At 44.0% G+C, this 27,713-nt stretch overlaps 1 protein-coding gene across 2 annotated transcripts in view; it reads left to right on the top strand.

The window, feature by feature from the left end:
- Positions 1-1,906: 1,906 nt before the first annotated feature.
- Positions 1,907-27,713, top strand: part of LOC143807726 (uncharacterized) — a 103,020-nt gene continuing 77,213 nt past the window's right edge. For both annotated transcript variants that reach the window (XM_077289594.1, XM_077289593.1), the window contains exons 1-3: positions 1,907-2,017; positions 2,918-3,879; positions 9,328-9,378. In XM_077289594.1, coding sequence (XP_077145709.1) covers positions 3,171-3,879; positions 9,328-9,378 — 760 coding nt within the window. In that variant the 5' untranslated portion in view covers positions 1,907-2,017; positions 2,918-3,170. The remainder of the gene's footprint in view (positions 2,018-2,917; positions 3,880-9,327; positions 9,379-27,713) is intronic.

The following is a 27,713-nucleotide window of genomic DNA, read 5'->3' as shown; positions in this document are numbered from 1 at the left end:
CTCCAGCCTGGCCCAAATGGCTTCTGGGCATCAGAACTGGCATCAAAGTGGGCGGGCAGTCGATTTTGGCCATTTGAATAAGTAACTGGTGTTTTTAAGGGGTTAAATGACCTTGGGCCACTGATCTCACACTAAGGATTCTTAGATAGTGATGCCCTTCATCAAACCCAGGTCCTGTTAGCCTGGCCCAAATGGGTTCTGGGCATCAGAATTGGCATCAAAGTGGACAAACAGACGATTTTCACACATTTGAATAAGTAACAGATGTTTTTAAGGAATTAAATGACTTTAGGCCACTGATCTCACAGTGCAGACATATAGAACAGGGAGCCCCACATCAAAACCAGGTCTCTTCAGCCTGGCCTAAATGTGTTCTGGGAATCAGAACCAGCATCAAAGTTGGCAAACAGACCATTTTCACAGATTTGAATAAGCGACTGATGTTTTTAAGGGGTTAAATGACTTTGGGCCACTGGTCTGACACTTAAAATACACAGAGAGTGATGCCGTGTATCAAACCCAGTTCCCTCCAGCCAGGCCCAAATGGGTTTTGGGCACCAGAATTAGCACCAAAGTGGGAAACAGACGATTTTCACAGATTTGAATGAGTAACTGATGTTTTTAAGGGATTAAATGACGTTGTGCCACTGATCTCACATTAAGAATACACAGATAGTGATGCCTGGTATTAAACCCAGGTCCCTCTAGCCTGGCCCAAATCGGTTCTGGGCATCAGAATTGGCATCAAAGTAGGCAAACAGCCCATTTTCACAGATTTGAATAAGTAACTGATGTTTTTAAGGGGTTAAATGACTTTGGGCCACTGAGCTCACACCAAGAATACACAGATAGTGATGCCCTGCATCAAAACCATGTCCCTGCAGCCATGGCGGTCACATTTTAGCACCACTCCTGGATGCAAACTGTGTTTTCCCCAAATATAGATTACTGCGTGGGACAGAACGACGGACAGGTATGGTATATTGTTGTTTTCTTTATTACAGAAGAACGAGGGCATCGTATGGATTAGCTGGATAATAAAGTTGAAAAACTGTGTTTAGTGTTTTATTTCATTAAAAGACTTTATTATGGCTACGTCTTTATTGAACCTGTAACAACTATAGGATTAGCAATGGATAGGTGTCTTATTGACACCTCTCCATTACTACGCCGGGCTTTATGTGACCTTACAACACCAAGGTCACATCAACCCCCAAACTATTACCCCATATGCCACCGATACAGGGCAGTGGGAAGAGAGAGGATAAGTGCCGGAATTGGTGCATCACGAGGCTCACAGCCTACAGGGGATGGGTGAGGATACAGTAGGTGAGGGTAGAGCTGGTTGTGGTTCAGTAGACTGGGGATCACTGCAAGTTGTAGGCTTGTCGGAAGAGGTGGGTCTTCAGGTTCCTTTTGTAGGTTTCCGTGGTAGGCGAGAGCCTGATGTGTTGGGGTAGAGAGTTCCAGAGTATAGGGCAGCACAGGAGAAGTCTTGGATGCGGATGTGATGCTTATTTTTGTTGTTAAACCTATAAAAAACAATAAGAAACTGACGAATAAGAAACCAACGTCCGCCTTGTCCTCATGTGGCCATACATGCAGCATCTGTCCCCGCCCTGCAGCCCCCATCCATGTCCCCCACTGCCCGGCATCCTCTTCCCTCATGTTAGTCACTGTTTTCTTTTCCCCTCCCTCCATTCCAGCATTCCTGCTCATTCCCTCCCGTGTCTTCTCTCTGCACGCCGCTTCCCACAGGTCTCCATGGTAATCCCCCAGTGACACCACCTTTACCCTCCCACCAGGTCGTTACCTACGCCACGCCCACAACAGTGACGCTTCATCCCAGCGTCCCCCACACTACAGTGCTGTTCAGTCACCGAGGCTACATGCGTCACTTCCGGTCCCTGAACACTTCCGGTCATGTGCAGCTGTGTGTGCGGGACGCATAAATAGGAGCTGCAGCCTCACACGGTCCCAGCCTCACACCCCGCCGCGTCTCCCGGTGCTTGTGCAGGTACTCCGCTGCCGCCATTACCTCTCCGTGCACACTCCCGCCTCTGTGCGCAGTTATTGCTATTAGTCATCATATACATGGAGTGTAAACCATTTCTATATCTTCCAGGACGGCTGAGCTGCTCCCCATATGTATTAACCCTTCTATAAAGCCGTGCCTATCAGTCTGCTAGCTATCCTTTTACTTCACCCCTTTCTTTCCTGGCTCTTTCCCCCATATCCGTCCCCTTTACCTTACTGTTACTTTTGCTCCCTCCATCTAAGTTTTGGGCTGTATTGTTTCTGATACTCCCCTCCCCCTATATGGTGTGCATTATTTCTATCTATATTACTTGCTGCACTTTATTATGCTCTGTATGTCCTTACAATAGACATAATTGCTTCATTAAGCTTCTACCTACCGCACCTGTAATAGGAGATGGTGATTGTTTCCTATGGACCTCTTCCTCATTGTTCCTTACCCCCATCCCCCATTTGATCCATGTATTTACTAGTGATGAGCGAGTGTACTCGTTGCTCTGGTTTTCCTGATCACGCTCAGGTGATCTGAGTATTTGTTAGTGTTCAGAGATTTAGTTTTCATCACCGCAGCTGAATGATTTACAGCTATTAGCCAGCCTGAGAACATGTGGGGGTTGCCTGGTTGCTAGGGAATCCTCACATGTAAACAAGCTGGCTAGTAGCTGTAAATCATTCAGCTGCGGTGATGAAAACTTAATCTCCGAACACTAACAAATACTCTGAGGACCCCCGAGCGTGATCAGGAAAACCAGAGCAACGAGTATACTCACTCATCACTAGTATTTACCTTTGCATATCCTGTTTGTGTATATATTTTCTGTATATATTTGTATATCATTTGCGACACTGTATAATAGGTATCTTCTGTAATCCCCTTCAGATGTCCTTGGCAAAAAGCGCTCTCTGTCGAAACGTCGGACCATATCTGTTTTGACTTTGTCGGATCCAAATAAATAACAACAGTTCAGAAAGACCTACAGTTCCGTTCTTTTCTGTGGTTGCTGAGGTTTCTACTTCGATTAGTCTGTACCAAGAGTCCCTTCCTCGAGCACACTATTTTTAAAAGGACAGTGCTAGTCTTTTTCACCTACTTTGTACAAATCTGACTGTTGCACCTGTTCATCACTGCACAAATGTCATTACCAACGGCTACTTACAACGATACTGAAGCCAACGCTATCATCTCTCGAGTAGCATCATCTAGTCATTTTCTCCAGATTCCAACAGGAGACCTCAAGACTCGAGATTATGAACAAGCATCAAAACGCTTTATCTCATTGGATTTACATAACGCCACCCTCGCAGAATACTACAAGGTGCAGCGTATCCCGAGGGGTCTACGTTCCCACTTACGCCCTGCCCTTTTCCTTGATCAACCTGACTACTGTAACAAGTTTGATGCTATTCTCAATAAGTGTTCTATGGACCTAATTCTACTTACCCTGGAATTTCTACACACAGCTGTAACTGAGGCGAAGCAAAAAGTAGAAATCATTGAACAGCAACTTGTTAATACAAGCACTTTGGAGGATTGGCAAACCATCAAGTCCAAGGTAGACAAGAATCTTGCGGAATTTAAAACCAAATTGGAATCCAAAAAACGCAGGAAATTCTTCAAAGACTCTGAAGATTATATATCTGGCCAGGTTTATCGATGGCAGTCCACAGAATTCTACAGACCTACACGACAACCTCGCTCATATTATTCCAGTTCTGGAAGCGACGAGTCTCTTTCCCTACAAAACCCTTTTTTTAGGTTCCAGAGGAAATCGAACACAAGGAAATCTAGACGGCGAGGCGATAGACGGTACCAGAGGTCTAAGGATGCGGACCAGGTCACAGGTAGGCCAGAACCTCTCATCTACAACATCTCATCCCATATACTATATATATATACACTCACCGGCCACTTTATTAGGTACACCATGCTAGTAACGGGTTGGACCCCCTTTTGCCTTCAGAACTGCCTCAATTATTCGTGGCATAGATTCAACAAGGTGCTGGAAGCATTCCTCAGAGATTTGGTCCATATTGACATGATGGCATCACACAGTTGCCGCAGATTTGTCGGCTGCACATCCCAAAGATGCTCCATACAAGGCAGGATGGATCCATGCTTTCATGTTGTTTACGCCAAATTCTGACCCTACCATCCGAATGTCGCAGCAGAAATCGAGACTCATCAGACCAAGCAACGTTTTTCCAATCTTCTACTGTCCAATTTCGATGAGCTTGTACAAATTGTAGCCTCAGTTTCCTGTTCTTAGCTGAAAGGAGTGGTACCCGGTGTGGTCTTCTGCTGCTGTAGCCCATCTGCCTCAAAGTTCGACGCACTGTGCGTTCAGAGATGCTCTTAGGCCTACCTTGGTTGTAACGGGTGGCGATTTGAGTCACTGTTGCCTTTCTATCAGCTCGAACCAGTCTGCCCATTCTCCTCTGACCTCTGGCATCAACAAGGCATTTCCGCCCACAGAACTGCCGCTCACTGGATTTTTTTTCTTTTTCGGGCCATTCTCTGTAAACCCTAGAGATGGTTGTGCGTGAAAATCCCAGTAGATCAGCAGTTTCTGAAATACTCAGACCAGCCCTTCTGGCACCAACAACCATGCCACGTTCAAAGGCACTCAAATCACCTTTCTTCCCCATACTGATGCTCGGTTTGAACTGCAGGAGATTGTCTTGACCATGTCTACATGCCTAAATGCACTGAGTTGCCGCCATGTGATTGGCTGATTAGAAATTAAGTGTTAACAAGAAGTTGGACAGGTGTACCTAATAAAGTGGCCAGTGAGTGTATATGTGTGTGTATATATATATATATATATATATATATATATATATATATATATATATATATATATATATATATATATATACCATATAAATAAAATTATTATTATTATTATACTTACTTCATATGAACTGAATTTATAACAGTAAGGCCTGTCCTTCTGCGGAAATCCCCACCATTAATACTTTTTCTTCAGATCAAGAACTGCATAGCTTCTATCGCACAGTGTGATTGAAGGCACACTTTTCTGAACAGGCATCTCTTAAGTCCCACCAAAAAGTGCAATCAACGATTCTACTTAGACCAGTCACCAACTAGGCCTCCACTGATTGACCAATACAATCCTCCTAGAACTTACCACCCTGTTGAAACTTTTCTCTTTGGTAAACAAAGATGTATCTGAGATGCTAAAAGAGACCTAGGACGGTGAATAGTGATGAGCGAGTGTACTCGTTGCTCAGGTTTCGTGAGCACTCTCGGATGATCTCCAGGTATTTCTAACTACTCGGAGATTTAGTTTTTGTTGACGCACCTGCATGACTTACGGCTGCTAGCCAGGCTGAGTACATGTGGGGGTTGCTAGGGAATCCCCACATGTGCTCAAGCTGTAAATCATGCAGCTGAGGCAAGGAAAACTAAATCTCCGTGCACTAACAAATACTCGGAGATCACCCAAGCGTGCTCGGGAAAACCCGAGCAACGAGTATACTTGCTTATCAATAATGGTGAACTACAGATCCAAAGTAACCTCACATTCAATGAACAGGCTGTACTCAACAGCCTTGTTCAATGCAAGCAAATAATTAGTAAACCAGCCGACAAAGCCAGCGTCATTGTGATGGACAAGGGTTACTTCAGAAACAAAATACATTCACAGCTACAAGACGGCAAAACCTATAAGCCTATACCCAGAGATCCACAAACTGAGATCAGGGTTGAGATCCATAACATACTAGAGAAATATCTCCACAACAATACCATTGACACAAAGCTCAGGGAGTTTATAACCAATTGTCACCCGATAGCACCAGTCTTTTATGCCCTTCCTAAAATTCAGTTGTATCCTCCACTTATTCTGTCCTCTCCCCCATTGGCCATTGTTTTGGAAAGAATCTTCACACATCTAGTGAAACCTACCAGATCTTTCCTATTTGATAAAGATGATTTTTATCAAATCCCTCACAAACATAGGCCCCATCCCTACTAATAGTTTACTGGTTACTATGGATGTAAACAGTCTCTATACTAGTATCGATCATCAATTGGATTTATGTGCCACAAAAGACTTTTGGGTCAGTAATTTAGACTTGAGCCCAATGCAAAAAAAAAACAGTTTTGTGAGGAAATACTTACGATTATCCTGACCAAGGATCGATTCTGTCAACAACTAACTGAGACCGCGATGAGAACGAACGTAGCGCCCTCATATACTAATGTTTTTATGGTGGACTTTGAGGATAAACACCCCTATACTAGTGAGCTATCAACACTGTTCCTCATGGGGAAACAATACATAGATGATATTTTTGTTGTCTGGACAGGTCCCCCAGAATCGCTCATTTTTAGTCAATAAGATCAATATCATAAACTCAGTCCTCACTTTTATCATCCATCGAAATTCCAAAAATACCAATTTTCTGGATACTATAGTCATTAGTGATGGCTGGTCACTTCCAACAGAATTATATGTCAAATCTATGGACCATAACAGCCTTTTCCATCACGAAAGGTGCCATCCACACAACACCAAGAAATCATGACCTAAATCATGTCATATCCAAAGTGTATTAGATACGGCCACTAGAACCATCAGAAACACAGAGATGACAAAATCTATCAATAGGGGATGTTCTAAGAAACTCGTTATGAAGGAACTTGGACGAGATCATAAACCACCTAATTGAGATAATGCTGGCACCCACCAAGTCACTTTTGTTAGCACATACACGGCCAGTCTGGGACAAAAAAAAAAACAGCCCTGTCATACAATCCCCAGCAGCCCACATACTATAACACTCTCCACACTGATATAATACATACACACACGCCAGGGTCACACTTGTGAGTTTAGTGCGAGAAACTCGCATGAAGTCCTGGCACTCGCGAATGGAGCGTTTAGCTGCATAGAAATACATTCAGCCGCAAACTCCAGTCCCGAGTGCCGGCGGCAGTGCACGGACTTGATGCGAGAGACTCGTGCTGAACTCGCAAGTGTGACCCGGGCCTAATACAGATACTGAGGATTAAACCCAGTAAATAGGACAGGTGAAATGTGTGTAACATATATGGAGAATTATACACAGCTCCACAATATATACTACAAACCATTATATACACTGCTTCACATTATTTACTATATGTGTGGACTATACTAATACATGGAGTATATTGTACTGTATACTGTGAAGCTTTGGTATAGTTATTTAGTATGGCTCTCTGTATATTATTTGCAGTGGAGAGTCCACACTGTAAACAGAGCTCCACACTATATCCTGTGGTTGTAAAGCACGGTATGGAGCCGTGTGTATATTATATAGTGTAGAGATATGCCTTTTGAATATTCACTCTATTTTAACCATCCCTTTTGTAATTGTATTTTATGTACTTATGCACTTCATGCTTGTTAATTAATAAATATTTAAATTTTGCACCATCCTTCTGCTCCGCTGGTACTCCTTTTTTCTCAATGACTTATATGGAGCTAGTTTGCTTTCTTGGTTGCGGGTCTTTTGAGCGCTATCTAGTGTTTTGATTGCCACGCTTTAATGATGCCTTATTTTGCTATCACTTTTGTATATGGTGTAGAGTCTACACTACCTAATATACACACAGCACCATATTATATACACAGACCTATACTTACAGCACCTTACTATATACAGAAGTACTCACTATATACTTAATTATACTGTTTACATCACACCAGATGGGCCGGTGTCTATGCATCACACAGGATACGCCGGGGGCCGGTGTCTATGCATCACACAGGATACGCCGGGGGCCGGTGTCTATGCATCACACAGGATACGCCGGGGGCCGGTGTCTATGCATCACACAGGATACGCCGGGGGCCGGTGTCTATGCATCACACAGGATACGCCGGGGGCCGGTGTATATGCATCACACAGGATACGCCGGGGGCCGGTGTATATGCATCACACAGGATACGCCGGGGGCCGGTGTATATGCATCACACAGGATACGCCGGGGGCCGGTGTATATGCATCACACAGGATACGCCGGGGGCCGGTGTATATGCATCACACAGGATACGCCGGGGGCCGGTGTATATGCATCACACAGGATACGCCGGGGGCCGGTGTATATGCATCACACAGGATACGCCGGGGGCCGGTGTATATGCATCACACAGGATACGCCGGGGGCCGGTGTATATGCATCACACAGGATACGCCGGGGGCCGGTGTATATGCATCACACAGGATACGCCGGGGGCCGGTGTATATGCATCACACAGGATACGCCGGGGGCCGGTGTATATGCATCACACAGGATACGCCGGGGGCCGGTGTATATGCATCACACAGGATACGCCGGGGGCCGGTGTATATGCATCACACAGGATACGCCGGGGGCCGGTGTATATGCATCACACAGGATACGCCGGGGGCCGGTGTATATGCATCACACAGGATACGCCGGGGGCCGGTGTATATGCATCACACAGGATACGCCGGGGGCCGGTGTATATGCATTACACAGGATATGCCGGGAGGCCGGTATATATGCATCACACAGCTTGAAGGACCCATTAGTGAGAGCCGACATTGGGTCACAACAACCAAAGCTAGTCCAATACTTCTATATACCACCCATGTCTTAATTAAGATCAGTGCTCCAACATTATTAAAGGTAAGTGTCTTTCACACTCATGCATTGGCTTTCTAGATATAAACCTTACAGACCATGGAGCTATGTGGCCTGTACTGTGAGTATGAAGTCTTCTATATTTAGTGGTTCACCATGGTTTCTGCATCGCTTCATTTGGATATGCATATGTTTAATCCCTGACATTGGTCGTAATAATAAGGCCCAGGACACAGGGACGATCTGACCAGGGACATATTATGGCATCTCGATCACCATTGTACACGGGCTGTAGTCGGGTGATTGCCTCTGGGTGTCAGCTGATTTTGATAGCTGACACCAAGTGCCAGGAGCAGTCACGCACTGCTTCCGGCACTTTAGCCCCCTAAATACTGCTATCGCAGCATTCCATGAGCCGGCTGAGACCTGATAGCCCCTCTGCTTGGAAAACGCTAGCATTCTGCAAGCTAATTACGCTTGTAAAACGCTAGTGTTTAGCAGGAAAACGTGTGCCAATTCCGCATGCATTTTACCCACAGCACAATTGGGGAATTGCCGCGGCAATTCCAGATGTGTGCACATAGCCTTATACTTTCTAGTACTATTTAGTACTTTAGTTCACTATGATATGTCATCACTATGTTTATCTAATGGTATTTTTCTCTCCTTAGGTCACCGAAACTTCACACCCTATAGCACCCCCTCCTCGTGTGACCATACAGGTATTGTATGTTCCAGCCAAACCTCACTATTTATCCCACATATGTATTGCTCTCTACCCGCTGTCCTGCATCCTCCACCAGTTCTGTGTTCCGCTCCCTGCTACCCACGTTGGTCAAACTATCTGTTCCTGCTCATTCACTGTCATGTTTCCTTCTCTCTCGGGATCCAAAGTGGAACATTTCTCCTTGTGGAGAGTGACATGCCAAGCCTGCAATGGTCCTCTGGGAAGTTAAATATGCACATTACCTCTACAGAGAGGAAGAGGAGTAGAACGCTAGTGCCACCTGTTGGAAGTAGCAATCCTAAAAGTCAATATTGACCCTTTAAAGAGCCTCATGACAGGATAAAAGTTAAACCATGTAATTCTCAACAAGGAGAAAGGTTGCTCCTTGGATCCGGGTCAGACGCCTCTTACCTGGCTAAACCAGATCTCATGCGTTGCACTGATAAGGGGAAGCACCCTGGAAACAGTGTCTGCAAACTGAGATTCTAATCTGCCTTTTATCCTTAAGGCCCCGTCTCACATAGCGATTTACCAACGACTTCGGCATCGTTGAAACTGTCTTCAACGATGCCGAAGTCCCCCTGCAGCACCCGGGTAACTAGGGTAAACATCGGGTTACTAAGCGCAGGGCCGCGCTTAGTAACCCGATGTTTACCCTGGTTACCAGCGTAAATGTAAAAAAAACCAAACAGTACATACTCACCATCTGATGTCCGTCAGGTCCCTTGCCGTCTGCTTCCCACACTGACTGAGCGCCGCAAAGTGAAAGTACAGCACAGCGGTGACGTCACTGCTGTGCTGTGCTCTCACTGTACGGCGGCACTCAGTCAGAGCAGGAAGCAGACGGCAAGGGACCTGACGGACATCAGATGGTGAGTATGTACTGTTTTTTTTTTTTTTTTACATTTACGCTGGTAACCAGGGTAAACATCGTGTTACTAAGCGCGGCCCTGCGCTTAGTAACCCGATGTTTACCCTGGTTACCAGTGAAGACATCGCTGGATCGGTGTCACACACCGATTCAGCGATGTCAGCGGGACCTCAACGACCAAAAAACGGCCCAGGCCATTCCGACACGACCAGCGATCTCGCAGCAGGGGCCTGGTTGCTGGTACGTGTCACACATAGCGAGATCGCTACTGAGGTCGCTGTTGCGTCACAAAACTTGTGACTCAGCAGCGATCTCGCTAGCGATCTCGCTATGTGTGACGGGGGCTTTAGTCATGTAGCAAGGCTCATTAAAGGGTCAATAGGCCTTTCAGAACTGCTCTCAGAAACAGCAGGCAATTTAATGCGATCACCGTGTCTCCAGTCGTGGTGCCGCATTTTCGCCACGATGTATCCATACGGGCAAGGTCGGGAACCCCTTCCCAAGCAGGACGTATGGATATGTCTAAGGTCGCGAAGGTAATGTGTACAACTGATTACCTGTGTGCAGCAAGAGCCGGGATTTCAAACTCCCAATACACAGAAACCCAGAATTAAAAGCTTAGACAAAGTCATGGACCAGCCTTGATATTTAATAAAAAAAAATGTCTACAGTTGAGGAAGTTTATCCTTATTATAAAATATAATGATGAACTTTTCATGAAAAAAAAAAACAAAGGGGTTGTCCCACATTTTAATTAATAGATCTTAATATATTATATTATTCCAACATTTTATTCTATGCAAGAGCAGTAAAAAGCATATGGCCCAAATGGCCTAATTTAAATGTGTAATAACCAAGGATAAAAAAAACCCCTTGAATAATACAGATAATTCCAGTGTTTCAAGCAATGATATTGCCTGAAACATTGAAATCCAGCTATTATCGGTGCTCTAATAGCACTGATCATAAGCTAGTGGTAGGAGAGCGCAGTGTTACCAGCCCCAGTGCTGAGTGGAGCGATCAAACTATGCCGTTCGATTCCACCTGGGAGCAGAGACTCGGTCTGAACTCGCAGAGATTGTTCTGCATCGGCTCATTCCAGCTTAGAGACTTTTAAGAGCAGTCACTGTGTTGCATCTACTGAGCCTTGTGGTGCCACATACTGTATGAAGCCTGTGCTATTGCAGTGCCCAGGGGGAACTAGATGTTATAGGTGCCAGGCTCTGCCAACAATAAAGAAATTGGGAATGTCACAGGCGGTGCTGTGGCGTGCTAGCCCTGTGTCCCTCACACTGAGCCCTTACAGCCGCTTAGTGTGTGTGTGCGCAGTTTCAAGGATGAATGCTGACAAGGGTATTAATGTAATCACAAGGGAGTCTTTACTGTATTCAGTTCAAAATACATAGTCCATAGTGATGGTATCACAGTCCTTCATACAAGCTGGAAATTTTAGGTAGCAAGAGAGATGGTCTCCGTCCTGTTTAAGAAGGAATCTTCCCAGTTAATGGCTTAAATAATGATCAGCTGACTGCCAGTTATATACCGGGCTACTATCTTAATTCACACAGTCCTTCAGTTATATTACTACCAAGGATGGGCCTATACAGTTCGGTTCACTGTGGAAATAGTGTTCACTGCTTACTCACAATTAGGCCCTGATACGGTTCCCTGTCTCGGTATACAGTAGAATATGCAGGGCACATGATGCACTCACGCTGGCAGAACCATTAACCCCTTACCGACATCGGGCATAATAGTACGCCAATGTCGGACTCCTTCCCTTTGATGTGGACTCTGGTGGTGAGCCCACATCTTTCCTGGGACATGTCAGCTGTTTTGAACAGCTGACATGTGTCCTCAATTTTCGCGGGTAGAATCTTGATCCGCCCGCAGCTATTAACCAGTTAAATGCTGCTGTCAAACTCTGCATTAAAATGCAATAACGGACAACAAAAGATTGTATCTGCACCAAAATGGTATCATTGAAAACGTCAGCTCGGCGCGCAAAATATAAGCCCTCACCCAACCCGAGATCACAAAAAATGGAGATGCTACGGGTATCGGAAAATGGCGCCTTTTTTATTTATTTTTTTAACAAAGCTTGGAATTTTTTTCACCACTTAGATAAAAAAGCACATAGACATGTTTGGTGTCTATCAACTCGTAATGACCTGGAGAATCATAATGGCGGGTCAGTTTTAGCACTTAGTGAATCTAGCAAAAAAGCCAAACAAAAAAAAACAAGTGTGGGATTGCACTTTTTTTGCAATTTCACCGCACTTGGAATTGTTTCCTCGTTTTCTAGTACATTACATGTTAAAACCAATGGTGTCGTTCAAAAGTACAACTTGTCCTGCAAAAAACAAGCCCTCACATGGCCATATTGACGGAAAAATAAAAAAAGTTATGGCTCTGTGAAGAAGGGGAACGAAAATGCAAAACCGAATAAACTCCGGGGGTTAAAGGCGTGGAGTGTAGCAGAAGAGCCCTTGTGCAGCTCTATCTCTTCTGTCTCTATGAAGACTGAAATTTAACAGGCCCTTCTGGCGTAGGCTGTGGCAGTTTCCTGGTCAATGGAAGATTGAGGGTACGTGTCCACGTTCAGGAAGGCCGGCGGTTTGGACGGAGCGGCAAACCGGCTCCGCCCCCTTCTGTAGACGCAATGATGCGGATGTGTTCATTGCACACATCCAGCATCATCGCACCCCACACATAGGACCCTGTGATTTATCTTGCGGCGGCGCAGCGTCTCCGCAAGGTACCCGAACATGCTGCGATCTAAAAAGACGCTCCGCATGGCCGGAATCGCAGGGCCGCCGGATGCGTGTTGCCACGCATAGTGGAGACGGGATTTCATAAAATCCCCTCCACTATGCTGTAACATCTGGACGCTGCGGGTTTGACGCTGCGGCTCTACACAGCATCAAACACACAGCGTTTCCTGCACGTGGAAACCTACCCTAAGGGAAGCGGGACCTCAGCTGAAGACAGAGCAGCCTAGGAAGTCGATCTCTCCTCACAGGAACTCCTCACAGGAACTCCTCCCTGACTTTTACCTCAGCTGCCTCTAGAGGCTTCCGCAAGAAACCAGCTGAGAGTGTCATGTGACCAAACTCATGCACCTTTATTCTTTGGACAGTACATGTCAGTATAGGACAATTTATCGAATAAACCACACAACAGGACATAGCTTTTTGGTAACCACCTGGCAACTATATTTTGCAACAGGTTAAAACAAACACATGAGCCATGCACATGGTGGTGTGAACAGTGTCCCTACAGGCTTGTTCACCAAGAAACTGAGACACAAAAAAGGCACAGTAAAACCAAAAAATGCTCTGTTTCAGAAAATATCATTAAGGCCTCTTTCACACTTCCGTCGTTAGCTGTGCGTCATAGTGCAGTGAAATGACGCGTTGTGAAAATAGAGGAAAACGTGTGTGACGCATCCAGTATTATGACGGATGCGTTGACCGAGTTCCTGGTCGAATTTTATAATATGATATTCTGAGAGAGAGCGTTTCATTGAACTTTTTTTGCAAAAGACGGGCCGTGAAATTCCGCAGGATCCAGTGCACGGTGGATGAAACGTGTGGCCATCTGTCACGATACGTCGCTACTACAAGTCTATGAGAAAATGCAGGATCCTGCAATTTTTTTTTTTTGCAGGATTCTGTTTTCTCAAAAATTACGTATCTCTACGGGACTACAAAGACGGAAGTGTGAAAGAGGCCTAAACGGCAAGTGCTAGTGAAGAGATGGAAAAATACAGGGTATTTGGTTAATACGTTTTTTGCAAAAAAAAATGTATATTAACCCCTTTACCCCCAAGGGTGGTTTGCACGTTAATGACCGGGCCAATTTTTACAATTCTGACCACTGTCCCTTTATGAGGTTATAACTCTAGAACGCTTCAACGGATCCCGGTGATTCTGACACTGTTTTCTCGTAACATAATGTACTTCATGATAGTGATAAAATTTCTTTGATATTACCTGCGTTTATTTGTGAAAAAAACGGAAATTTGGCGAAAATTTTGAAAATTTCGCAATTTTCCAACTTTGAATTTTTATGCAGTAAAATCAGAGAGATATGTCACACAAAATACTTAATAAGTAACATTTCCCACATGTCTACTTTACATCAGCACAATTTTGGAACCAACATTTTTTTTTGTTAGGGAGTTATAAGGGTTAAAAGTTGACCAGCAATTTCTCATTTTTACAACACCATTTTTTTTTAGGGACCACATCTCATTTGAAGTCATTTTGAGGGGTCTATATGATAGAAAATACCCAAGTATGACACCATTCTAAGAACTGCACCCCTCAAGGTACTCAAAACCACATTCAAGGCGTTTATTAACCCTTCAGGTGTTTCACAGGAATTTTTGGAATGTTTAAATAAAAATGAACATTTAACTTTTTTTCACAAAAAATTTACTTCAGCTCCAATTTGTTTTATTTTACCAAGGGTAACAGGAGAAAATGGACCCCAAAAGTTATACAATTTGTCCTGAGTACGCCGATACCCCATATGTGGGAGTAAACCACTGTTTGGGCGCATGGCAGAGCTCGGAAGCGAAGGAGCGCCATTTGACTTTTCAATGCAAAATTGACTGGAATTGAGATGGGACGCCATGTTGTGTTTGGAGAGCCCCTGATGTGCCTAAACATTGAAACCCCCCACAAGTGACACCATTTTGGAAAGTAGACCCCCTAAGGAACTTATCTAGATGTGTGGTGAGCACTTTGACCCATTAAGTGATTCACAGAAGTTTATAATGTAGAGCCGTAAAAATAAAAAATCATATTTTTTCACAAAAATGATCTTTTCACCCCCAATTTTTTATTTTCCCAAGGGTAACAGAAGAAATTGGACCCCAAAAGTTGTTGTACAATTTGTCCTGAGTACGCTGATGCCCCATATGTGGGGGTAAACCACTGTTTGGGTGCATGGGAGCGCCGTTTGACGTTTCAATGCAAAATTGACAGGAATTGAGATGGGACGCCATGTTGCGTTTGGAGAGCCACTGATGTGCCTAAACATTGAAACCCCCCACAAGTGACACCATTTTGGAAAGTAGACCCCCTAAGGAACTCATCTAGATGTGTTGTGAGAGCTTTGAACCCCCAAGTGTTTCACTACAGTTCATAACGCAGAGCCATGAAAATAAAAATTATTTTTTCCACAAAAATTATTTTTTAGCCCCAGTTTTGTATTTTTCCAAGGGTAACAGTTGAAATTAGACCCCAAAAGTTGTTGTCCAATTTGTCCTGAGTACGCTGATACCCCATATGTGGGGGGGAACCACCGTTTGAGCGCATGGCAGAGCTCGGAAGGGAAGGAGCGTCATTTGGAATGCAGACTTAGATGGATTGGTCTGCAGGCGTCACATTGCATTTGCAGAGCCCCTAATGTACCTAAACAGTAGAAACCCCCCACAAGTGACCCCATATTGGAAACTAGACCCCCCAAGGAACTTATCTAGATGTGTAGTGAGAACTTTGAACCCCCAAGTGTTTCACTACAGTTTATAACGCAGAGCCGTGAAAATAAAAAATCCTTTTTTTTCCACAAACATTTTTAGCCCCCAGTTTTGTATTTTCCCAAGGGTAACAGGAGAAATTGGACCCAAAAAGTTGTTGTCCAATGTGTCCTGAGTACACTGATACCCCATATGTTGGGGTAAACCCCTGTTTGGGCACACGGGAGAGCTCGGAAGGGAAGGAGCACTGTTTTACTTTTTCAACGCAGAATTGGCTGGAATTGAGATCGGACGCTATGTCACGTTTGGAGAGCCCCTGATGTGCCTAAACAGTGAAAACCCCCCAATTATAACTGAAACCCTAATCCCAACACATCCCTAACCCTAATCCCAAAGGTAACCCTAACCACACCCCTAACCCTGACACACCCCTAACTCTAATCCCAACCCTAATCCCAACCGTAAATGTAATCCAAACCCTAACTTTAGCCCCAAGCCTAACTGTAGCCCTAACCCTAGCCCTAATGGGAAAATGGAAATAAATACATTTTTTTAATTTTTTAATTTTTCGCTAACTAAGGGGGTGATGAAGGGGGGTTTGATTTACTTTTATAGCGGGGTTTTTAGCGGATTTTTATGATTGGCAGCCGTCACACACTGTAAGACACTTTTTATTGCAAAAAATATTTTTTGCGTTACCACATTTTGAGAGCTATAATTTTTCCATATTTTGGTCCACAGAGTCATGTGAGGTCTTGTTTTTTGCGGGACGAGTTGACGTTTTTATTTGTAACATTTTCGGGCACGTGACATTTTTTGATCGCTTTTTATTCCAATTTTTGTGAGGCAGAATGACCAAAAACCAGCTATTCATGAATTTCTTTTGGGGGAGGCGTTTATACCGTTCTGCGTTTGGTAAAATGGATAAAGCAGTTTCATTCTTTGGGTCAGTACGATTACAGCGATACCTCATTTATATCATTTTTTTATGTTTTGGTGCTTTTATACGATAAAAACTATTTTATAGAAAAAATAATTATTTTTGCATCGCTTTATTCTGAGGACTATAACTTTTTTATTTTTTCTTTGATGACGCTGTATGGCAGCTCGTTTTTGCGGGACAAGATGACGTTTTCAGCGGTACCATGGTTATTTAGATCCGTCTTTTTTGATCGCGTGTTATTCCACTTTTTATTTGGCGGTATGATAATAAAGCGTTGTTTTTTTGCCTCTTTTTTTTTTTTTACGGTGTTCACTGAAGGGGTTAACTAGTGGGACAGTTTTATAGGTCGGGTCGCTACAGACGCGGCGATACTAAACGTGTACTTTTATTTATTTTTTTTATTTAGATAATGAAATGTATTTATAGGAATAATATATATATTTTTTTGCATTTTTTTTTTTGGAATTTTTTTTTTTTTTTTTTTTTTTTACACATGTGAATTTTTTTTTTTACACTATAACATTGCCCCAGGGGGGGGGGGGGGGGGGGGGGGGCATGATGTTATAGTGTAAGATCGCCGATCTGACACTTTGCTGTGCACTGTATCAGACAAACAGCTCCTGGAGGCTTCCCGGCGCCTGCTCTGAGCAGGCGCAGTGAAGCCACCTCCCTGCAGGACCCGGATGCCGCGGCCATCTTGGATCCGGGCCTGCTGCAGGAAGGAGGAGGTAAGAGATTACATCGCGTTGCTCCGGGGGTCTCAGGGAAGCCCGCAGGGAGCCCCCTCCCTGCGCGATGCTTCCCTATACCGCCGGAACACTGCGATCATGTTTGATCGCATTGTGCCGGGGGTTAATGTGCCAGGGGCGGTCCGTGACTGCTCCTGGCACATAGTGCCGGATGTCAGCTGCGATAGTCAGCTGACACCCGGCCGCGATCGGCCACGCTCCCCCCGTGAACGCGGCCGATCGCGCTGGACGTACTATCCCGTCGGTGGTCATACGGGCCCACCCCACCTCGACGGGATAGTACGTCCGATGTCAAAAGGGGGTTAAGCCACTCTACCAAACTTCAAGGTATACCCGTATTAGAGCAGTCCTAACTAATGTATGTAATCCCTATCTGATGTATTTAAAAAACCTAAAAAACCTGGTCATATGTATAGTACCTGTATGAGCAGGACTCAGAAAGGAAATGTCCAATGTGGACCCGTAGCATAAAACGGTTTTTATGTGCATGGCTCAGAAGGAGGGGTGGGAACCTCCCTAGTCTTGTAGAAACAAGAAAACAATTGGTTAAAATAACACAAAAAGGCACAGTAAAATAAAAAAATACTCTGTTGAAGAAAATATCAGTAAACAGCAAGTGCTAGTAAAAAGATGGAAAAACACTGGGTATTTGGGTGTTTATTTTAACCAATTGTTTTCTTGTGGCTTAATGTACATTTTTTGCAAAAAACGTAACCAAATACACCGTATTTTTCCTTCTTTTTACTAGCACTTGCTGTTTAATGATATTTTCTGCAACAGAGTATTTTTTGGTTTTACTGTGCCTTTTTTGTGTCTCTATATTTTGCCACAGATAGGAGGAGGTACTGGGACACTACACTATCACTGCTGCTGTTGCTGAGAGAAGAAAAATTTTCCAGATCCATTCCTGTCCCTTGCTTTTTCCTAATCCACCCCAATCCCACTTTTGCCCCCTACTAATCCCAACACCCTCTGCCACCGAGCACTGATCAGTACTTGTTTTTTTGGCAGGTTTTTTTTTTTTTTTTTTTAGTGCCTCCGTCAACCACTGAGTTCTGACCAGTGACACATATCACTGATCGGCACCTGTGCTCTTGTTTTTTTACCTAGGACATTTTTTCTTTTTCTCCTGTCCATTTTTTCAAAACCCCCACCCTTTTGCACCACAGTCCTTCAGCCATTGATTAGTGATGCGCATCTCTGATAAGTGTCTGTGCTCCTTTTTGGCCAGGGCCAGGATGTTCTCTTTTCTGTCTGCGCCCCCCTCCCCCTTTGCACCGCATCGCATTTTCTAAATTTACAAAAAAAAAATTATATTTTTATTTTACTTTTTATCCTTTTCTTTCTAGAGTCCTTTTTTTCTATTATAGTAAATAAATAAAAAAGTTGGTAATATTGGAGTGTTGAAGTTTTAATTAATACTCCAGTGTTCCACATGACCCTTAACCTCTTCCCCCACATGCGCCGTACTAGTACTGCTCTGCCAGAGATGCGTTCCTGCCAGGGCTGTGGAGTCGGAGTCGTGGAGTCAGAGTTAGTTTTGGTTGGAGTCGGTATAAATGTACCGACTCCAGCTTTAAAAAAATATATATTAATATTTCATAATTGAACTTTCATATGAATTTTATAAATGTTACTCAAATATATATGTTCTATCAAACTATGAACAACAGTGATAAGCAGTTCTGCTGGAGATAGAGACATTTCTTACTTCTTGTGTGTCACTGTTCTCCACTGCCCTTATCTAATCTTATACTTGGTTAACCTCATGCTGCCCCAACCCCCCTACTTACAATGTATGAAACTGAAAGTAAAAATGTGTTGCAAATTCTTAGTAGTAAAGCTCCTCCTCTAGACTAGATGTTTACTAGGTGTGCGTCTTCCAAGCATCTCACAGCTGCTACTCAGAAGAGGAAGACTGTAAGAAGTATTATCCTTTCAACAAACTTTGCATCAGTTAACTGTGAGTACATGAGAAATAACAGTATTACTGACCACTATATCAGTTGTACGACCTGGCAATAATTTTGTACAATTGTTTTTAGGAAAAACAATTGTCATTTGGATTGTGAATGCAGAATTAAAAACCTGAGAATGTCAAAGAAGTCTCACATTAAATCATCTGTATTTGAACATTTCACCATCACTCAAGATAGAAAACATTATGTCTGTTAGTGTATGACAAATGATCCAGACGAAAACAAATGCTGTGAAGCCAAGATCAGTGCATATTCAGGCAAAGATAAAAATGCTCCTACCAGAGCTTCTAATCTAAAGAGACATTTACAGCGCTTTCATCCAGAAGTACTGAAAGCAGTGGATGAGAAAGACTGCATCCAAACAAATGAACCAGTGCCCAGCTCTTCCAGCCAAACAAAGGAGCAGAGAACTTTGCAGCCATCAGTTGCAAGATATTTTGTCAGTGACAAAGTTACTGTGACAATGACAGTAGATGCATTTAAAAAACAGATCATAGAGCTTGTTGTAAAGGGTAGTGTGCCTATTTCATTATTTTCACGACCAGCTTTTATGTGTCCGAATGGGGAAATGGCCCGCAAGCTTGGTGTTTCTCTGGAGAGAGAGTATTAGAAAATTAGTAATCGAAGAAGCTTTTAAACAAAAGGAAGACCTTAAAAAAACTCTCAAGAGACGCTTTCTGTTTCTTAAAATGGATGCCTGCACACGTCACAGAGTGAACTATTTTGCCATCAATGTCCGATTTGTTTGTGACAAAAATGAAATAGTTCCCAAGACATTGGCAGTAAAAGACACCAAAGCTCATCACACCAGTGAGTTTCTCCAGGTCTTGGTGGAAAAGGTTCTGCAAGACTATGAACTTAAAAAAGAGCAAGTTCTTTCTGTCGTAACTGACAATGCTTCAAATATGATAAGTACTATTAAGCTAATGAATGAGAGTAATGATGGTGACCAGCAGCTAGAAGAACATTCTGGATCCACAGACAGGGTGGATAAAAATCAATGTTTTTTTAAAAAAATCAAAAAAATCGGATTTTTTTGATTTAAATCGGATTTTTTTGATTTAAATCGGATTTTTTTCAATAAACTGCTTTTTGAGGAAAATATTTTAGCATCCAAAGGTTCTTCCATCATGAGATAAAGCTGAGTTGTTTAACTCAGTAGAATAAAGGCTGTATATGTGTAACATTCACAATGCCATGCTCTTCCAGAGGTTTCTGTAGGATGCTGACTAGCCAACAAGTTTGGGCATGTCAACTGAATGGAAAAAGAAACTAAACCAAAAGTGAAACCAAGCTAGAAGTGTGGAATTAAAGGTGCAGTATGAACAAAATGTGGAGGCTATTAATAGTTTATACAATTAAGACATGCTGCTTTTAAACACCTACCTATTGCCATATAGTAAAACAAAAAAGATTTTTACTTACTTTGGGGTCCCCCCCTCACCCTGGCGTTAGATCGTTGCCCCTAGTTTCGTCCGTGTAACTATGGGCGCACATGCGCACTGCTCTCACTTCTCATTTTAATCGTGATTTATATTAAAAAAAACCTTTTGATTTAAATCAGTGATTTAAATCATGATTAAAATCATGATTTAAATCGATCCGATTTAAATAGAAAAAAATCTTTTGATTTAAATCATGATTTAAATCGGCGTGATTTAAATCAATCCACCCTGTCCACAGACACAGAAATGTTTGAAATAGAGGAACACCGTATTGTAACTGAGGAGCAATCTGAAGTTGCTTCAGATGAACAGCAACATGATAGTTTAGATGATCTTGTTGAAACTGTGTCAATACGTTCTTTCATTCATCACATGCGCTGTGTTGTGCATACGCTACAGCTGGCTATAAGAGACAGTCTGCAAGAAGGACATGCTGCTGCACTGATTGGCAAGGTGAGAAAATTGGCTACTGTTGCCAGAACCCCTAAAGTTGACTCAATTTTAAAGAGACGTGCTGGAAAAGGGGCAATTATTGATCAAGCCACACGATGGGGCAGTACTTACTTAATGATTCAGCGCTTGGTTAAACTGAAAACCTTTCTTGTAGACATGGCTAACCCTCAACTGACGCTAAATGAAAGTCAGTGGAATAAGGTGACTGAGCTGGAAAAATTGCTAGAGCACCCATTTACAGTGACTAAAAAATTACAAGCAGAGGACTTAAATCCAGGTATTTTCTTAAAGGAGTGGAAGAACCTGATGTTTCGCCTGTCCCAAAGAGGAGGGTTAATTGCAAGTGGCATTGCTACATCAATGAAACGGAGAGAGGAGCTACTATTACAAAATAACATTCTTTTGGCAGCTGTTTATGTAGACCCAATGCATCGGATTCTTCTAGATGATCAACAGCTAACTAAAGGAAAAGAAGCTCTGTTTGAAATAGCAGTAAGGATGAAAGGGTTGCAGAACAGTCAGGAGGAACAAGAAGAATTTGGTCGTCCTGCCACATCTTCACCCTCATCAACTGATGAAGAATTTAATTTCGAAAAATATTTGGATCACAAGGACTGTGCAAAGCGTTCCCGCATAGAAGAAGAGCCATCCCCATCAAAGAACACAGCCAGTACATTTCAGCAGAATTTTTCATGTGCACTAAAAGAAATTGAGAAATTTGACCGTTCATCAAAAATAACAGCGCAACAAGCGATTCCTCTGTATCCTGACAGTGTCAGAGATGTTGCCCGAGTGGTTACTGCTTTGTCACCAACCCAAGTTAGTGTAGAGAGGTTCTCTGCTCTCAAAATAATTAGATCAGATTTGAGGGCATCCATGAAGGAGGATCTGACAGAGGCAATACTTTTTCTGAGGACAAATTTATAGATTTCTTCTTATTAACTGCATAACAGTGTTTATTGCATATTTACTTACAAGAGTTTAGAAAAGTTTATAAAAGTTATTTGCTATATTCTAATTGTATTCTAATAAATATATTTTTTGCTCTAAGTGGTCTGATTACTTATATGATGGTGAGAAACTGAATAAGCACGATGTTAATATTTTACAACAGTAAATTTATTGTTACGAATTGGCCATTTATGAAGGAGTCGGAGTCGGAACCTGATAAAATCCAGGAGTCGGAGTCGCAACTGTGGCTTACCGACTCCACAGCCCTGGTTCCTGCAAACAGCAGTACTAGTACGGCACATCAATCGCGCGGCCTCACTCTGTATGTGACTGCTGACACCCTGCAGCAACACCGATGATCAATGCTAGCACCTATCGCGGGCATTTAACCAGTCTGATGCCGCTGTCAGTAGTGACAACGGCATAGAGGAGCATCGCGCAATGTAATTGCGTTGTCCTGATGTTCTCCATGGAGACCGCAGGCACCACGATGGCCGCTGGGTCTTGCAGGGAAGGTGGCTTGTGAGCGCCTGCTGAGAGCAGGCGCTGATAAGCCTCCTGCCCTGCCTGTCAGATCGCTGACCTGATACTCTGCAGTGCAGAGTGTCAGATCAGTGATCTGAAGTAATACAGTAATGTCCCTTCCTGGGACAATGTAAAGTAAGTATTACAAAGGTTAAAAATATTTTTTTTTAAATCCCAAAATAAAGAAAAATAAATATTTTCCAATAAATACATGTATTTATGTAAATTAATAAATAAAACAAACAATAAAACTACACATTTGGTATTGCCGCATCCGAAACGACCGGCTCTATAAAACTGCCCCATTAGTTAACCCCTTCAGTGAGCACCTTAAAGCATTGTTTTGCCTCTTTTTTTTTTTATCATCATACCACTTAACAAAATGTGCCGTAAAACGCGATTCCACTTTTCTTGCACTTAGAGGCTCTTTATATGGAATCCGCAAACCAGCCAAGGAAAATCTGCGCTCCAGGAGGCAAATAGCGATCCGTCCCTCCCGAGTCACTCCGTAAGGCAAAGTAGTACTGTACAGCCACATATGGGGTATTTCTACATTCAGCAGAAATTGTGGGACAAATTCTGGTGCCATTTTTACCCATTTCCCAGTGTGAGGAAGAGAGGGGAAATCGGTCAAAATAACGGCCATGAAGTCCACAAATTATAATAAAATATAATCCATCTTTATTAGATATAGTATAGGAAACGGGTGAGGACACAGTGCCACATTAAGTACAAACCACCGCACAATCACATGACTGCACCAGGGGTGCACAGAACCATGGCTGCTTATATTCCAGTCAAATTATCGAAGCCGTTCCCTCCCCAATAAGGGGGTATTGAAAAAATAGTAAATTACATGTTATAATAAAGAATTATATCTGCACATGTGTGGCATATAGAAAGTTATGGCATGCCCCCTGAAGGAGTGCTTCCAAAACGTGCGTCGGGGTGGGTGCACAGACCCTGGGAACCTGGATGGCTGCGTTCTGTTTAGAGGTAATAACTTTCATTCCCTTGTGGCTAGAATTTCTGCCTTTGGTGGCGTTAGGTCTCTTATACCATAAGTAATATTGTTTGCTTAATTTGGAATTTTGTCTAGATTCTATATGCCACACATGTGCAGATATAATTCTTTATTATAACATGTAATTTACTATTTTTTTTCAACACCCCCTTATTGTGGAGGGAATGGCTTTGATAATTTGACTGAAGTATAAGCAGCCATGGTTCTGTGCGCCCCTGGTGCAGTCATTTGATTGTGCGGTGGTTTGTACTTAATGTGGCACTGTGTCCTCACCTGTTTCCTATACTATATCTATTGTAAGGATTTTACTCACTCAGATGCGTAGGAGGAAACAGGAGGCACATTCTCTTCAATGTCCATGTGGGTTTATTTGCTCCATAAACCATCAAGGCAGCAACAAAAAGGTTAACAGTCCGTACATCAGGCCGACACAGCATTAATGTCCATAGAAGAGCTCTGCCCTCTCAGGCCTGTGGGCACACAGGCTGTGCAATGTCCAGCGCTCAGGCTCTATCTGAAGCCACGGACACAGGCTTCTCCCAGTACACAGACCACTCTGTAATGTCCAGCCTGGACACATGGAAGTCTGTCCACACTGGCAGACTCCCAAACACTCACTACCATGTGCAGCTAAACACACCTCCTTTAGGTAGCCTGTAACCACACCCACAGGTGAGGTAACATCACATGCAATGGTCACATGATCATGACATCACTGCAGGTCCTTAAACTCCTGCAGGGAAAAGTGTACAGTTAGCGCCCACACTCAGAGGTGAGGTATATGGGTAGCCAGACCCTCCCATCTCTCATAGCTACCCGGACCCAGGTGCACTAAACGACATCTTTAGTGCTCACGTGCACTAAAGACAAAATACTCCGGATTGCATCGCAGGGAGCATCCATCCATGTGACACATACCTCCCATTAACCACGCGACCACCAGTCACACCACATATTCCCCTCCTCTGTTCAAACCTGTGGGGTTGATCACTTGTCCTAAACTGAGGGCCTCGAGACAGGGCACCCACATAACCTTGCTCTATCCTTCGAGAGGGCCTTCCAAATTGAGACATAGTCCGTCACTGTCACCACATCCCTGTCTGTGAACAATGTGCTATCAGACTTTGTTGCCTCATGTTTCAGCGTCAACAATCTATTAGGCCTTCCCGCCTCCATCGGTCAGTACGTAGGCATAATCCCCTTGTACCCATACGTTCTGTCTGGTCTGACTCTTTGTCATTTTGTCCGCTACAGGGTCTCCCACTTAGGTCACTCAGCCCTGAGCTAACTGAGGCATCACTGCTTCTACCTGTTCCATCAGGCCACCTTGTCTTATGTCTCTGCTGGCCACTTCCCCCATGGTCTTTATTGCCTGGAGAGCAATCCATCCATTTTTCTCTATGTCCTCTGTTAGCTTCAGCTTGAGGACTTCCAGTCTTATGCGATCCTCTTCGCCTCTCTATACCGCGAGTTGAAAGTTGCGGCAATCTGTTTGCCATTTCCTGCAGTTCTATATCGATCTGCTCCCTCTCACGTCTTAGCTGCTCAACTTCTTTTAGGTAACCCAGAAGCATCCGGATATTTTCAAGACTCTCCATGGATCCGACAACAAAGAATGGAACCATCCCATCTTCACCCACGACCTGGGCCTTGTCATCATCCAGAACCCTCAGTCTCTTCACACCGGATCTATTTACAATCTCCTGCATCACTCGCCCAAGCCTTCCGATGACTTTTCCCACCAAATTTCTGGGTACCAGAATGATGTCTTCCACCAAGCCGAGCCGATTTTGAGCTTCTCTCGCTAGCTCCAGACGTCGAGCGGCTTCCTCATTCTTCAATGTGATCATTTGTTTTGTGCGGAGGCATTGTAGATGCATCTCTCTCAGGACAGCCACCCGCTTCACTGTGACTTCCCTAGTCGAAAGTATGACCAGTTGATGAGTCTCAGGCGCCCAGTGCACCCTACACGCTTCGACAGCCTTTTTAAAAGCCTCATGCACCTCCTCACTGGCACTCACTTCTTGCATGTCTTCGGGTACGTCTATTACACATTTGAAAACTGAAGTCTCACATTCTTGGCCATATTGTTGGACCTCCTCATCCTTAGGGTCAGCGCAGTTTTCCAAAACCTCGACATCCTTTGTTCGGCCATCTGCGTGGCTCTTCCCTTGCTGGATTTCTTCCCCCGTGGAGGCCCCTTCTTTGGTCAGCCTCTTCAGCTCGCTCTCCTTCATTGCGATCAGATCGGGTGAGCGCAACAGTTCGATTTCCCAGTCATCCGTGGATTTCTGGAGCTGTTGATTAGTCTCCTTTGTCTTGAGCTCTTGGAGAACTTTATCTTGCTCCTCTACCAAGCAGCGACGCGCATCCTCTCTCTCTGGAGAAGCACCTGCTGATTCTTCTCTTGGGCCTCTCTGAACACCTCCATATCTTTCAACATGGCCTTGTTCATGTTTTGACACGCTGATAGGTGACCTCTGAGCTCAGAGACTTCCTTCTCCAGGTCACCCACTCTGTGCTCAATCACCTCTCTCAGGACCCTTTCTCGCTCGACTATTTCTTTAAGCAGCTCTATCTCATGGTCCTGCTCTCTTTTGGCCAGCATATGTCGCACCATCACCTCTTTAATAAGTCTACGTTCGCATTAGCGTCGGGCGCCGCAGCGTCGGGCGCCGCAGCGTCGCCGCATGCGTCATGCGCCCCTATATTTAACATGGGGGCGCATGGACATGCGTTGTGCTGCATTTTGCGACGCATGGGCGCAGAGAACGCAACAAGTTGCATTTTTTTTGCGTCCAACTTTCGGCAAAAAAGGACGCATGCGTCGCAAAATGCAGCGTTTTAGCGTGCGTTTTGTTTGCGTTGTGCGTTGCGTCGCCGACGCAGCGGCGCACAACGCAAATGTGAACGTAGCCTAAGATTTTCAGATGGGGTCTCTTGCCCACCCACACTCCTCCTCTTCAGAGTTCCACCTGTTTCTGCATCCACCTCAATGGTCTCTCCTGGGCTCTCTGTCTGTTTACCCCTAGGTACCTCTTGACTCTTGGTAACTTCAGAGTTCTCCATCTCTTCAGCATCAGGTACTTCATCATACTCAGCCATTTCACTCTTTCCGGGCATTGCAGATGTGGGTCCACTACTGGTCTGTTCTAACCCCAGCCCGTCACTAACTACCTCAGTGCTAGGGTTTGAGAGAGATAAAGTGACCCCCTCATCAGGGACAATAACGTGATCTGCACGTAACCCCGTCTTTCCGCGGCCCCCATGACGAAATGAAAATGTGTCATTTTTACTCTGCTCCCCCTTAATGCACTCTTTTCCCCTTGCGTTTGAGTCAAAGTCTGAATAGGAGTCACCCCCTCTCACCCTGTCATCCTGGAACAACAAGTCCCCACTTAAACAGGTGTCAGACCCACACTTTCTTCCGGTCACCCGTAACTCTGGACTATTGACCTTAGGTGGCGCTACCTCCTCTTTACACATCCCATTAACAGGAATCCCCACAGCCTGCTGCTGTAGTGGGGCTTCAATGTGACCATTCCGTCTCTCCTCTGAGCAATCCCACACTTCATCAACTTCCCATAAGTCTTCAAAGATCACAAAGTCCCGGCCCCTCTCAAAGGGGTAGAACAAGTTTGGTGTTATACCGCCATCTTGGCACTCTACACTTTTGAACATATCAATGATCACTCTGTCCACAGTATAGTCCACAGTGACCCCATGGATGCAGCTAACCTTGACCTTTTTCTCGGTTAGACAGAACGAGAGGAGTTCCCGTCAGTCACCTGACTCTTTGAGTCCAGCAGTCCAGATACTCCTTCACGGTGTAACATAACAGTACACACCTGCGGCCTGTCATCAAATGGGAAGTCTATGCTGCACTCGGAATACGCAAAACA

Source organism: Ranitomeya variabilis, chromosome 2 (genome assembly GCF_051348905.1).
Source record: "Ranitomeya variabilis isolate aRanVar5 chromosome 2, aRanVar5.hap1, whole genome shotgun sequence".
Lineage (NCBI taxonomy): Eukaryota > Metazoa > Chordata > Amphibia > Anura > Dendrobatidae > Ranitomeya > Ranitomeya variabilis.
This window is presented reverse-complemented; position numbering and strand designations above follow the sequence as displayed.